Here is a 14,569-nt window from a genome sequence, read left to right as displayed (position 1 = left end):
GATATACACATCTCTCCCCCAACATACTGGGAATCATCCCAGCAGCCACAGCAGCTGTGGCAGTGGCAGTTCACCATCCTGCATGTGTCTATTTGGAAAACATCATCATAGGAGAAGTGGCACCTTATTGGGTCAACCACAGTCAATACTACAGTGCCGTGCATTGGTTGTACTGCTCATAAAAATCGGTTATTGCAAAACCAGAATATTGCACCTTCTGAAACTGCTCATAAACTTCACTAACAGCACAAAGAAGAACAGCACCTTATTGCTCAAACATACGGTGAAATGTTGCACAACTGACCACAAATATTGCACAAGGACTCACTTCTCCACATCTTGTACAAGCTGTGATTTAACAATGTGCATATATGAACCTTTATTCTGGGCAAACATTTGAGGCAAAAGCAAAGCAAAGCAAATTTCTTTGTTTACCCAGGGTGAATGGACTAAGCTCGAGATGCTTGTTTACAGCCAGACCCTGCTCATAGATGCCTTGCTCAAGGGCACTTCAGCGGTGGTAATTTTAACGTGCCGGTCCGGGGATTCGAACTGGCGACCTTCCGATAACAAGACCGCTCCGCAAACCATTCGGCCACCGCTGCCGCTACGTATAGTATAGCATAGACCCTGACTTTCACATGCTTGACAATCAACAGCATTAAAACATTCAACATTATTAAAAATGTTTATATGAGTAACCCACAGCACCAGAGGTAGCATTAATTACAATTTCCCATTCTCGCCCAGGTAAATATCAATGCATGGGAAACCTTCAAACAAGATGTTTCACCTTGGGAGACCTAATACTAAGGCTGGGCGATTATTTCAAACGTTGCACATTGCAACACGTTGTGCGTTTGGAGATTGGCTATTTTGTCTACTTTTGAAAATTGTATAAAATAAGGTTTAAATTGGTAAATAAAACCAGTTGGTGGCAAAAAACACTTATGCCATATATTGCGATATTACAATATCCAAAATCCCAGATGACAGGTAGTCTCGTCACAATAATATCGATATTTGCCCAGCCTTACCGACACTTTAATAAAAAGGTATTTAGGAGAGTTGCATTTCTTACCCAGAGAAGCCAGGTCAGCATACTGGGAGCTGAGCAGGAAGAGGTCCACTCCTATCTGTTGACCCGAGCAGTCCAGAGCCAACATCTTATAGAAGTCTGTGGCTGGACCCAGGTGCTGAACACTCTGGAATTGACAACAACACAACTGAGTGCATGTGCTTTTATTTTCCCCATACAACATAATTGTCTTTGAGAGCCTGCTGCGATTTGAATAATAATACTGATGCGGACAGTTGTCTGCCTCGATCATCACACGCTCCAGTAATGCAAATATGCATCTGACTGTCATTTGTTTGTACATCACATAAATAGAGCGTCGCTCTATTTATGTGCCTGGGCCCCCTGACGAGGGCCCAGGAAATAATTCCCCGTTCATTTTCCCCATAGACTTACGCCGCAGACAAAGCCAACTCTTGTTGTGACAAATCATGACAATAAACACAATGTATTGGGCAGATCAAATAATTAGAAAGAAGAAAAGAATCGGCCCAAAACATTGTGTTTATTGTCATGATTTGTCACAACAAGAGTTTGCTTTGTCCGTGGTGTAAACGTCTTTAAATAAATACTTTTTGAAAAGTCTATGGGGAAAATGAACAGAGAATTATTTCCTGGGCCCTCGTCGTTCTACATCGCTCTATAAACAACAGATGATAATAAATCATGGTCCTGGGAACATCTTTCTCGTGTTTTAGGCCATGACTGTTTCATGTCTAAGATGATGTCACGCTTAGTAAATCAACAAAGTATTGGCAAGAGTAGAAATGTAAGATTTCCAATTCCAATGAATACCAATACATAAACCCAGGTTTTTATAGAACGCTTCTTCCTGGCTCAGAATGGGCCTACGCACAACAGTAAGCATGATTTGTACGCTTCAGAACTATGCGCAACAGTTAAAGTGTTACTTTAGTTGTAGCCCGGCCTAGCCTGTGTGGTTTCTGCTCTAGAGGGGCGGGTGGCCTAGCCTGTGTGGTTTCTGCTCTAGAGGGGCGGGTGGCCTAGCCTGTGTGGTTTCTGGTCTAGAGGGGCGGGTGGCCTAGCCTGTGTGGTTTCTGCTCTAGAGGGGCGGGTGGCCCAGCCTGTGTGGTTTCTGCTCTAGAGGGGCGGGTGGCCTAGCCTGTGTGGTTTCTGCTCTAGAGGGGCGGGTGGCCCAGCCTGTGTGGTTTCTGCTCTAGAGGGGCGGGTGGCCTAGCCTGTGTGGTTTCTGCTCTAGAGGGGCGGGTGGCCTAGCCTGTGTGGTTTCTGCTCTAGAGGGGCGGGTGGCCTAGCCTGTGTGGTTTCTGCTCTAGAGGGGCGGGTGGCCCAGCCTGTGTGGTTTCTGCTCTAGAGGGGCGGGTGGCCTAGCCTGTGTGGTTTCTGCTCTAGAGGGGCGGGTGGCCTAGCCTGTGTGGTTTCTGCTCTAGAGGGGCGGGTGGCCCAGCCTGTGTGGTTTCTGCTCTAGAGGGGCGGGTGGCCTAGCCTGTGTGGTTTCTGCTCTAGAGGGGCGGGTGGCCTAGCCTGTGTGGTTTCTGCTCTAGAGGGGCGGGTGGCCTAGCCTGTGTGGTTTCTGCTCTAGAGGGGCGGGTGGCCCAGCCTGTGTGGTTTCTGCTCTAGAGGGGCGGGTGGCCTAGCCTGTGTGGTTTCTGCTCTAGAGGGGCGGGTGGCCTAGCCTGTGTGGTTTCTGCTCTAGAGGGGCGGGTGCCGGTCGAAAACATCCTATTGGTTCACCGATCCTATTTTAAGGGGATCCTAGTGATTGATTTGTTGACGAGTAAATAAAAGCTCAGCTCATCTTAGTTAGGCACCAAGGATGTAATTAAGTCAACACAACAGGCTTTAGTAAAAAAACAAATATGTCACACAAGTAGTAGTCTACTCATCAGTCAATATTGATCGATAAAACCAACCAACCAATCAATCAATCCGTATTCAATGTGCCATACCTTAGTGCTGGACCTCTGGTTAGGGTCTTCTCTGGACTGCAGCAGGCCGGCCCCCAGCGTTGGCAGCTGGGTCTGGAACACAGAGACTCGGCCCCCGGTGGGAGACATGAGCTTGTATGCGGCCTGCAGCGCAGGGCCCAGAGCACTGTGGGTCTCCATGCTATGACTGAACATGGATGGGAGGGAGAGCAACAGGTCCTTCACCAGCTGGTGAACGGTCAGGGGTGGAAGGGAGGGAAGGGAGTGGCAGAAGATGAGAGCAGGAGAAACAACGGCAAGTAGGCCAAAGGATGAGAATGAGAAATGGAGGGAAAGAGGTGATGAGGAGTGAAGGAGAAGGCCATGGTAGAGGAAGGTGGGGGGAGTAGGGAGCAGGACAGAGGAGATGACAGTCAAAGAAAGGAGGGTGGGGGGGCAATGACAGGTGAAACAGGGAAGAGAGAGATGAAAGGAGGGGAGGGGGGGGGGGGCAATGACAGGTGAAACAGGGAAGAGAGAGAGGAAAGGAGGGGGGGGCAATGACAGGTGAAACAGGGAAGAGAGAGAGGAAAGGAGGGGGGGGCAATGACAGGTGAAACAGGGAAGAGAGAGAGGAAAGGAGGGGGGGGCAATGACAGGTGAAACAGGGAAGAGAGAGAGGAAAGGAGGGGGGGGGGGCAATGACAGGAGAAACAGGGAAGAGAGAGAGGAAAGGAGGGGGGGGGCAATGACAGGAGAAACAGGGAAGAGAGAGAGGAAAGGAGGGGGGGGCAATGACAGGAGAAACAGGGAAGAGAGAGAGGAAAGGAGGGGGGGGCAATGACAGGTGAAACAGGGAAGAGAGAGAGGAAAGGAGGGGGGGGGGGCAATGACAGGAGAAACAGGGAAGAGAGAGAGGAAAGGAGGGGGGGGGCAATGACAGGAGAAACAGGGAAGAGAGAGAGGAAAGGAGGGGGGGGCAATGACAGGAGAAACAGGGAAGAGAGAGAGGAAAGGAGGGGGGGGCAATGACAGGAGAAACAGGGAAGAGAGAGAGGAAAGGAGGGGGGGGCAATGACAGGAGAAACAGGGAAGAGAGAGAGGAAAGGAGGGGGGGGGGGGCAATGACAGGTGAAACAGGGAAGAGAGAGAGGAAAGGAGGGGGGGGCAATGACAGGAGAAACAGGGAAGAGAGAGAGGAAAGGAGGGGGGGGGGGCAATGACAGGAGAAACAGGGAAGAGAGAGAGGAAAGGAAGGGGGGGCAATGACAGGTGAAACAGGGAAGAGAGAGAGGAAAGGAGGGGGGGGGGCAATGACAGGTGAAACAGGGAAGAGAGAGAGGAAAGGAGGGGGGGGGCAATGACAGGAGAAACAGGGAAGAGAGAGAGGAAAGGAGGGGGGGGGGCAATGACAGGTGAAACAGGGAAGAGAGAGAGGAAAGGAGGGGGGGCAATGACAGGAGAAACAGGGAAGAGAGAGAGGAAAGGAGGGGGGGGGGCAATGACAGGAGAAACAGGGAAGAGAGAGAGGAAAGGAGGGGGGGGGGCAATGACAGGTGAAACAGGGAAGAGAGAGAGGAAAGGAGGGGGGGGCAATGACAGGAGAAACAGGGAAGAGAGAGAGGAAAGGAGGGGGGGGGCAATGACAGGAGAAACAGGGAAGAGAGAGAGGAAAGGAGGGGGGGGGGGCAATGACAGGGAAACAGGGAAGAGAGAGAGGAAAACAAAGTTAGGTGAGTGAAGTTGCACAATATGAACCAAAACAAATCACAACAAACATGAAGGCTGTCATAGAATAAGCCATTTTTACATTCACACAAACATCACAACACACAACGAAGACACACAAGCCCTACCTACCTCTTTGCTTTCCTTTAGATTGACCATTAGACTGTCATAAGATGGAATGAACACATCTGAAAAACATGAAAGAATATATATATTAAGATGTCTTCAACCGAGGCAACAAAATTATATGTTCACATGACACCAAAAGTTTTTTTTAATTTTAAAGAAGAGCACCTCCAGAGGATGACTTATTACTAGTCAATCTCAGAGAAAACAAGCTTAGCAACCACAGCCAAAATACCTGTATTGTGTCTGGTGGTCGCCCCACATACTGTATTTTGTCTGGTGGTCGCCCCACATACTGTATTTTGTCTGGTGGTCGCTCCGCATACCTTTGTTGTACATCTGGGAGTCATTCAGACTCCTTAGTGAACATCATTCTTCATTAGCAAAGGAATAAATCATGAACTAAGTATTTTAAATGGATTTTCCAGAAATATTTGCTCCATAATTATAGTCAATAATGAATGCCTAGTCAAAAGTAATAAATCATGCCACCATCCACGTCCTGGTATTCAAGTGTGGTAATCACATCAAATATTCCAGAAGTTTCATAAGTATAGGAGCCACCAGTCGAATGCTTCACTGGTGGCTGGTAATTTAAATGGTCAAGCAGCCATTATGGAAGGTCGACTCATAACCCTAATGTGGTCATATTTACTTCAATTATTGTACAGCATGGCTCTTGTAGGAGGCTAGCCGTCTACAAATGGGCATGTCTTTTTCTCTGTCTGTCCGGGCCTAAACGTTCTTAATGCATTCTGCCAGTAGAACTGGGAAGTATCGCCATGCATTTGTTATCCCGCCAGGGCAGGCCGTTACGCCGATGGCAAGGATTATGTTTTCAGTCCCTCGAGTCCGTCTGTCCGTCCGTCTGTGAACAGCTAACCTCGGGACCCATCGGTAGACCAAGGAAGAAGAACACTTTTCACATCGGCTGCTTAACATTTTGCCCTATAACTCTTGAACCGTGCGTTATAAATCGTACAGTGATTTGTTAATGTTCGCAGCTTCTCCGTCTTTTAATAATGCCTGCCCTGTCATTAGCAACACTTTGCTAGAGATTCTAAGCTACCAGCTTGCATCACCAGTCAACTGTGTTTAAATACCTCTCGATAGTATGATGTTCAGTTATTCCACCTCCTTCAACTGAATCTACCAAACACTCCAGGATATATCCTTAAAATGTTACTTAAACTCACATCACCAGGTTTTCCATAGTTCAGTAAGTATGGAAAGCTTGGTTTCTATCCACTGCTCAGATCCAGTATAGAGCCTGCCTACTGTGTCTGTTAATTTACAAACACACATACATGGCTGCAATGCACAGGGTCAATTACTCGACTGGTTCTAAAACGTCTGGGTTTCCGAGGCTAGGTACTACTTGACAGTCCACAGTGTTTGCAGGACTGAATGCCGCTGTTTTAGTAGTTCAGATAATGGACACATACCATCGATGTCTGAGACCACCAGCATCTGTGGCCGTGACAGGCCGTCCTGGAGGTTGTAGAAGTGGATGGTGCTGTCGAACGTCAGGAACCCCACCCTGGTCCGTGTATCCCCAGGCAACCTGAGATTCACACAACGCCACGGTGTAAGGCTTACTTACAACACTGGTTCAACCTCGCGGTTCCCGTCTGGTCGCTCTACCCCTGAGCCACTCAGGGGTAGAGGGGTTGCTCTACCCCTCTCTCTCAGCTAAGGGGTCCTTGGTAGGTTCCCGATCACGTCAATTTCAAATGATCAGAATCGGATTTGGAGCAAAACAACATGATCGGGACATCCCTAGTGTCAATATTTATCCTTAGCATATATCTGTGATTTTGGATATTGTACTATTGTGATATTGCATAAGTGTTAAAAAAATATATATATATCGTATCAGGAAAAATCGGTATCGGCAGATACTCAAAATCAAATGATTGGAATCGGATCAGGAGCAAAATAACGTGCTCGGGACATTCCTAGTCCTTGGTATGAAACATGTTGAGGACCCCTGTGTTGAGGACCCATTTTATTCATAGATCTAGAATCTTAATATGGCTCTCAAAGTGCATCAGATTGGTGCATTTTCCTTTAACCCATTTAGGCCTGACCTCGAAATTTAAATTTTCACGATTTTTCAAAAATAGCAGACCTACAAGGTCGTAGCGCGCCACTCGGTGGCGCGCTATGAGCTTGTAGATCTGCTATTTTACAATAGCTAAATCATAACATAATGTTTAAAACACCAAAAGGGGTTCCCGCCCAAAATGGGTTAAAGTGTTTTCTTCGAGGCGAGCCTGCCGGCCTTCCCCGCACCCGAGAGGGTCGAAGGTCCACCCAAAACTGTATTTTTATAGACTGCATTATAGTGAACTTTATCCTAACTGAAAAAGTATTGACTTCAGAGTGTGGTTAAGATGGGGAGAGGAAGAGAGGTAGGACGATGTCCAGACAACAGGATTGCAGGCCAGCTTTCTGTCGCAGCCTGTTCTGTGGTGAGGGGGACAGAGGAGATGATGAGGGGGACAGAGGAGATGAAATATCTCCCTGAGAAACAGACCTGACAGGCATTTAGAACCAGTGCTTCGGTCGTTTCCTTCCACATTATATAGTAGTGCATCGTCCACCCCTCTTTTTACGTGTTCCTTTACTGAGACAGACTGTAGGACGGCTGAGAGGGGTTTGGACAGCGGGTAGGATTCACCTCTAGGGTCAGTTTGGAGTTTGCGTAGGTTTGGAGGGAAGAGTGTGTTAATCCCTTATGGCAAATCTTCGATCAATAATATGAGAGGAGCAAGTAAAGTTAGGTTCTAACTAGAAATATGTAATCCTGCGGAATTGCGAGTGTGGTTGCCTATCTCTATAGGAGACCGCACTATTATAGGAAACCACCTCATCTGATTGGACGGTATAGGGTGGGTGGGTATGCCACCCACCCTATACCGTCCTATCAGGTGATGGCAAAGCACAACAAAGTCTTGGGAAGAGTTCCGAATCGCTGGCCAATCGGAGGGGAGAATAGAGAGTTATTGAACGATTTACAGTAAACGTTTTTAAACTAAGTCAGCCAGAGGAACCAATGAATAAATGTAAACATGTGTAAGGAATACACTGCTAGCAGAGTGCCACACTTACTTTTCTAGGTTTTCCAGTAATGTTTCACAGAAGTACTTCAGATATCCAGCCTCCACAGCATTGTGAGACACGTCGAACACAAACAGGTACACCGCTGGAGGAGGGGGCCTCAACTGAACACACACACACACACACACACACACACACACACACACACACACACACACACACACACACACACACACACACACACACACACACACACACACACACACACACACACACACACACACACACACACACACACACACACACACACACACACACACACACACACACACACACACACACACACACACACACACACACACACACACACACGTGTGTAAGCATATAGCAGAAACCACCCACCTCCAAAATGTTAATTTTTCGGAAAATGAGAAAACATTGGTTCAATATTTTTGAGCGGCGCTAGCCCCTCCTATATACAGCTTTTGTCCCCACACGTCTCATATTTGCCATTGACAATGAAAGGAGAAATTAGGTCATATGTCCGATTGTCCGTCAAATATGACGTACATTTGTGGCAACACAAACATTAAATGCCATTGACAATGAAGGGAAAGTTTACTTCATATGTAGACGAGCAAATCGGCTAACCAATCACATAAATGCAGTTGTTCATGAGATGATGTATGATGATAAGAGCGCCCCTCACTTCACACAGGTCATCGGGGTATGATTTTATTCCTATATACAGCTTGGTTGGTCTTGTTTGTGTCTGTCCACAAACTTTGTCCTACACAAACATAAATTCCCGTTGACAATGAATGGATGACTTCATAGTGTCTGAGCAAATAGACAGTGTCTATTTTATGTCATGATGTACGATGATAAGAGCGCCCCGATTGTCTTTACAGATAAACAAGCCCAAAGTAACAGCTTGAATAGATCTGCAAGCTCACAACATTAAATATAAGGCATTAAAGTTAAATCTCAGTTGCCTAAGCCTGCAGTGCAGATACCCTGTTATGTATTTTTCAGAATAGACACAATTATTATAATTCTAGTTCTACAGAATGAGATCGTATCGACATCGGTAATATCGGTTATCGGCTATAACAGCAATTTATTATATCGGATATCGATATCGACCAAACTGTCTCATGGGCACATACCATGGCATTTTACAAATTAAACGAGCCACACTTTTGTTTATTCTCACTCACTGTATGCCACACAACTGTGTGACCGGCACTCCCTCTAGTGGACGGACAAATTAAATGTTCAAAACTTAAGAGGAGAGCTCACCTTGTAGTCCGAGGAGGAGAGGAGAGGAGAGGAGGAGAGGAGAGGAGAGGAGAGGAGGGGAGGGGAGGAGAGGAGAGGAGAGGAGAGGAGAGGAGAGGAGAGGAGAGGAGAGGAGAGGAGAGGAGAGGAGAGGAGAGGAGAGGAGAGGAGAGGAGAGGAGAGCTCACCGTGTAGTCCGAGGAGGCGATAAACTCCACAGTAGAGTTCTGGACCTCGGGTCTCTTGTGCGGCTCACCATAACAGCGGGTCACTGGGTTGTACATGAACTCATCTGGCACTGAGACAGAGGGGAAATGACACAATGTTTAACCCATTTAGACTTGAGGACCATTCTACAAATGTCTTCTAAATCAGTTTTCTGAAAAGAAATGTTTCTATGTCAGTCGTTCTCAAACATTTTCACGTCAAGGACTCCCAAAAATATATGTAATTGGCTGCCGACCCCCTTCTGAAAATATGTTGTTCCAGGGACCCCCCAGAAGTAAATATTTGAGTTAAAAACGTTCGCTCTGAAAGAATATATATTCAAAGATTTGCGCCACATTTTCACAATTTTAGCAGATCTACAAGCTCGTAGTGCGGCACTCGGTGCCGTGCTATGAGCTTGTAGATCTAAAATCTTATGATATTTAGTAGACTAAAACTAGACTACCGGTAACACTAAAACATTCCAGGTGACTAAAATGTGACTAAAACTAAATGAAAACTATTCAAGTGACTATGACTAAATCAACATTTGCTGTCAAAATCAACACTGACTGAGTTCTCTGATTTAAATAGGGTGGTAAAGAGAGGTTGGACAATTTATTTCAATACATAATATAAGCAAATTAATGAATTAATGAGTGAGTGGGTGGGTGGGTGGGTGGGTGCCTATTCTATGAGATGGTGGGTCGTACCATCGTTTATCCTGTAGCAGAGGTTACACTTCCACCGGCGCTGGTCCAGGAAGGAGACAAAGGGATTGATGTATGTTCGGCACGAGCGACAGCGAACGATGGTGCTTGACGTGATCACCGGTAAGTTCTGCAAAAAGGGCGGGGGGGATAATGACATTGTGAGTCTTACTCTATGTACTGTATGGACCCAAGTGTTTCATATTGCATGGTTTGTGTTTTGAGTTCACCTCATGATCCCCCAAACACATGAAATGAGGGAAAGATATGTTTCTGTTCATCTCTAAGGCGAAGGCATTGTTTGTGTTCCCCCAGGAAATGTGGCTGGATTGTGCGCAACTGTAACCATTTTCCTGACCTACTTCTCTGTCATGTGCCTGTAACTGCTAATCCTAAGGGTTTCTTGTAAACTTTTGCCAGGTTCCTTGTACATCTCTATTTTTTAACCAACATATTTAGTGTAATTTGGCTCCCAACATCGAGTCAGTGGGTCTTACCTGGAGGTCTCTGAAGGGGTGGAGCAGCAGTCCCAGGGGAAGCCTGGCCTTGTTGAGCAGTGTCTGCGTCTGGGGAACACTGGTCAGGGTACACCTGAACGTACTGTGGAACAGAGACAATGCAAGGATTTTCAAATATGACCCAACTATCATATTCCTCATAAGAATCACTTCACTTTCACCAGGCATTTAAAGACATAGTGAAATAAAAAAATATGTTTTTCACACTTTTAAACCATATCCGTGGTCATCATATGGGCATACCTAACAATGGATGCCAAAAAAATGGGAGGTTTTCCACTTTTGTGTATTTTTGAGGGGCGATAGCCCCTCCTATATACAGGTTTAATGTTTGTTTTTAGTTCAATGTTTGTTTTAAAAACGCCATTGACAATAAAGAGAATTTAATGTTTGCTTTGTCTCAATGTTTGTTTTACATCATCATGTTTTAAGATGATAAGAGCACCCCTCACTTCACACGGGTGTGATTTTTATGTCAAAGGTCCTATTTTTTTTAAATTTTAATTACTTAACGAAAACGTGATGTGTGATGATGTGTCGAGTCCTGCATAAATAAAATAAATCACACCCGTGTGAACTGAGTGGTGTAAGGTCTTATATAGCCTGATCAGCTGTGGTCTGACGTAATGTCTGACGTAATTAAATCACACCCGGGTGAACCGGGTGACCGTAGGAACCATGCTCATTTTTTCTGCACAGACAGACTAACAAAGCCAGTTGTAGGAGTGGTTTACACCACTCAATAACAAAGCCAGTTGTAGGAGTGGTTTACACCACTCAATTATTTCCATTGCTGCACGGTCCTCAAAACACTATCCTCCATTACAGAACTACGTTTTTAAGTCTCATTCAAGATGACACAGGCAGTGTATTACTCGTTTCAAACTTAAAATATATATCTGAAAACATTATAGGTTAGAAATAAGCCAAATAGCAGCATACTGGCCGACTGTCTGGCTTGTAAACAATCAAACTCCATGCGCCGCGCGTGTAGCAGAGCTACCGTCCCATCGCCTGAAGGCATGTGACGCACTGATTGGTTCAGAAACCGTACAGCCTTCCGTTTCAGACTCAAACTTCAAAATAAAATGACCGAAATAGCCATTGCACTACGTCTTTATGGCTTTCATGGCCAGAATGGGAGACTTAAGATACAAGTAATGATGATGATATAACCATAGAAAGGTAGACGCCTCATTGGCCGCTGCAATTCATTGGAGCAACCTGTCTCGCACTGAGGGCGGAAGTGGCGCCCATATATAGAGTTATATGGACATGAGTGTCATGGTGGCCTTGCAGTCACCTGACTCACGTCCCTTCCTTTAATTACGTTCCTTGGCACCAACATGGAAGCTTGCCCTCGCTTGAGAGCATTCACCCCCAGAGCCGGAAGAGACGTCTACCTTTCTATGTCTATAGTATGGATATAACTGCCCCCTGATAAATAATACTACGCGGTAGTATGCCAGCGAACGCTCAACTCACTGTGGGTTGCAGTTGACCTTCCTGAGCTCGGGGCTGAGGTTGGGCTCAGGGGCTTCCTGGGGTCTGGTGGGCAGCAGGTTCCTCTCATGCAGCAGGTTCACCGGCATCAGGGCCTCCATCTCCAACTCTGGCACCCCACTGAGGCCCCCGAGGGCCGTTTGCAGCTGGGACAGGTTAGGGAATGGCTGGGGAGGGGGAGAAAGAATAGAAACCTGAACTCCCTGTGGATTCATTAACTAGCAGAGAGGCACTATAGCAACCCTGCAACCATTGATAAAGACAATGCCAAATATAAAGATTTTTAACCCTTTCAGCGCTATCATTTATTGAAAATTTACGATTAGCATTTTTTTTATTTGAACTCTTATTTTGAAAAGCCGCCATTTCCACTCCACTAGCAGTAGTCCTAAGTTAGGAATTTACACAGAGCTGGGCCGGCCTTGTTTACATTGTGAATCCAGACCGGAGCTCTGCAGAGCTCCAGATCATCAGCTCTGTGCCGTCAAAGAAACGCTGTTTTGACCAAAATGCCATCTGGGTGCTAACAACACAGCTAGCTAACCGGCTAACGTAAGTAGCATTTTGGCTTGAACAATCGAACGCACTATAAAAGCGCAATTGCCGAAGGGCTTCGGCAATGGCGTTAAGTGTTAGTATCAAAATTAGGCTTCAATTGACAAAGGTCTTCGGCAATGGCGCTGAAAGTATTAAGTTAAAAAATAAATCACACCCGTGTCAAGTGAGGGGCGCTCTTATCATCGTACATTATCATACATCATCTCATTCCGGCCAATCATAATTTGCGTTCGCACCTTCGTCATCAATGTTTGTGTTTACACTATGACGTAAAATTTGACGTAATTTGACTATGACACAATTTGGGAAGGTGACGTTTGGCCAATCCAAAATGTAGGTACCGGTACATAAAATGTGTGGGGTATTATATACTGTAGCTGTTGCTTTATATATACTATATATCTTTAGCCCAGCTTTGAGGGTTTGTGTGAACACAAACATTGGCTGATGATTGGCTGTGGCCGATCACCCCATAGCGATGATTTGATTGGCTGAGCAAAGTCAATATTGAAGATAAAAGTGATTGGCTGGAATGAGATTTGTGATGATTTGATTGGCTGAGCACGGAATGTGACGTATGATGATGTATGCTGATGCCCCTCACTTCACACATGTGATTTTTGAGGGGTGCCTCCTATATTCAGCTATTAGTGTAGACTTTCGTCTAACACAAACATTAAATTCCTATTGACAATGGATGGACAATTTTACATCATAGTGTCTGAGCAAATAGACATGTTACGTCATGATGATGTACGATGATAAGAGCACCCCTCACTTCACATGGGTGTGATTTTATACAGTATATTATAATTTAGGCATTTGGCAGACACTCTTTATCCACAGCGACTTAACAGTAAGCAAGGTAAACGCATGCATCAAATGCATATAAACATGAAAGGTTTTTCAAGTAAGAGATGCCCCTGAATATGTTCTTTATTAACCTGAACCACTAAATATAGCATTAGCAAGGTTTGTGTCTCTCTTCCATGTGATTTCAGGGGCATGTTGAGATGTTAAAAGGCGTGTCGCACTGCAAAACTTTGTTAGTTTGTAGTTTTGTTATCTATAGACCATTGTAATCAATCAGGCTTTACCTGGTTATACTGCTGGTAGCTGGATTGGCCGTAGTCTTCGTGTGAAGGGGAGGAGTCGACGTGGGAGACGGGCCGCTGCTGATAGGTGGGCTGCATAACGGGGTAACCGTAGCTACTGTAGGGCGGGGCCTGGTTGGACATGTCATTGGAGGGAGGCATGGAGTCTGGAGGAGAGGCCGATGGATGGGAGGGACAGACAGTGTGTGTCGTAGGACAGACGGGAGAGGGAGAGAATGAATGACAGCAGGAGAGAGAGAGAGAGAGAGAGAGAGAGTGTAGGTCATTCAGAGAGTATAGAAATGAAACCAAATGAAACCGTTAGGGTCCATTTGGTTCCATTTCTACACTGTCAGAGTTAAATTAAATTAATTAATTAATTTTACAATATAAATTGGGGTCTCAGAGATATAAATTACATTAAATGGGGGTCCGTAGACTAATGCATGTCAAACTTGGGGTCCTTGAAATTCAACGGGTTGAGAATCTCTGCTAGAGCCGTAAAAATCTTCTCTTATGGGGGTCCCTGCCATATCTTTTCAAGTGGGGGTCTGTGGGCTAATTAGTGTCAATTTGGGGGTCCTGGATATAAAAAAGTTTGGGAACCACTAATTTAGAATCTGCTGGAAGCCTCAGTCTACCAACTAATAATGTGATATTCACACGTGCAAGACATGAGTTAGAGATTTTAACAATATAAACAGTGTCTCTCTCTGTGAAATGACATTCATACCAGAAAGCATGCGCATATTCACACACACGCGCACACGCACGTCCCAGTGTTTCGGATGGAGATGATGTGTGTGCAAGGAACAGA

The 14,569-nt window shown here is 45.7% G+C and overlaps 1 protein-coding gene across 3 annotated transcripts in view; it reads right to left on the bottom strand.

Moving 5' to 3' along the window:
* sec24b (SEC24 homolog B, COPII coat complex component) overlaps positions 1–14,569 on the bottom strand; it is a 45,576-nt gene that overhangs the window by 15,696 nt on the left and 15,311 nt on the right. For all 3 annotated transcript variants that reach the window (XM_079504808.1, XM_079504809.1, XM_079504807.1), the window contains 10 exons: positions 13,756–13,919; positions 12,083–12,267; positions 10,577–10,679; positions 10,083–10,209; positions 9,351–9,460; positions 7,933–8,045; positions 6,264–6,382; positions 4,825–4,880; positions 3,007–3,213; positions 1,082–1,205 (listed from right to left, as the gene is read on the bottom strand). In XM_079504808.1, coding sequence (XP_079360934.1) covers positions 1,082–1,205; positions 3,007–3,213; positions 4,825–4,880; positions 6,264–6,382; positions 7,933–8,045; positions 9,351–9,460; positions 10,083–10,209; positions 10,577–10,679; positions 12,083–12,267; positions 13,756–13,919 — 1,308 coding nt within the window. The remainder of the gene's footprint in view (positions 1–1,081; positions 1,206–3,006; positions 3,214–4,824; positions 4,881–6,263; positions 6,383–7,932; positions 8,046–9,350; positions 9,461–10,082; positions 10,210–10,576; positions 10,680–12,082; positions 12,268–13,755; positions 13,920–14,569) is intronic.

This window comes from Electrona antarctica, assembly GCF_951216825.1.
Source record: "Electrona antarctica genome assembly, chromosome: 1".
Taxonomy (NCBI): domain Eukaryota; kingdom Metazoa; phylum Chordata; class Actinopteri; order Myctophiformes; family Myctophidae; genus Electrona; species Electrona antarctica.
Note: the sequence above shows the minus strand (reverse complement) of the source record. Positions and strands in the feature narration are given on the sequence as shown.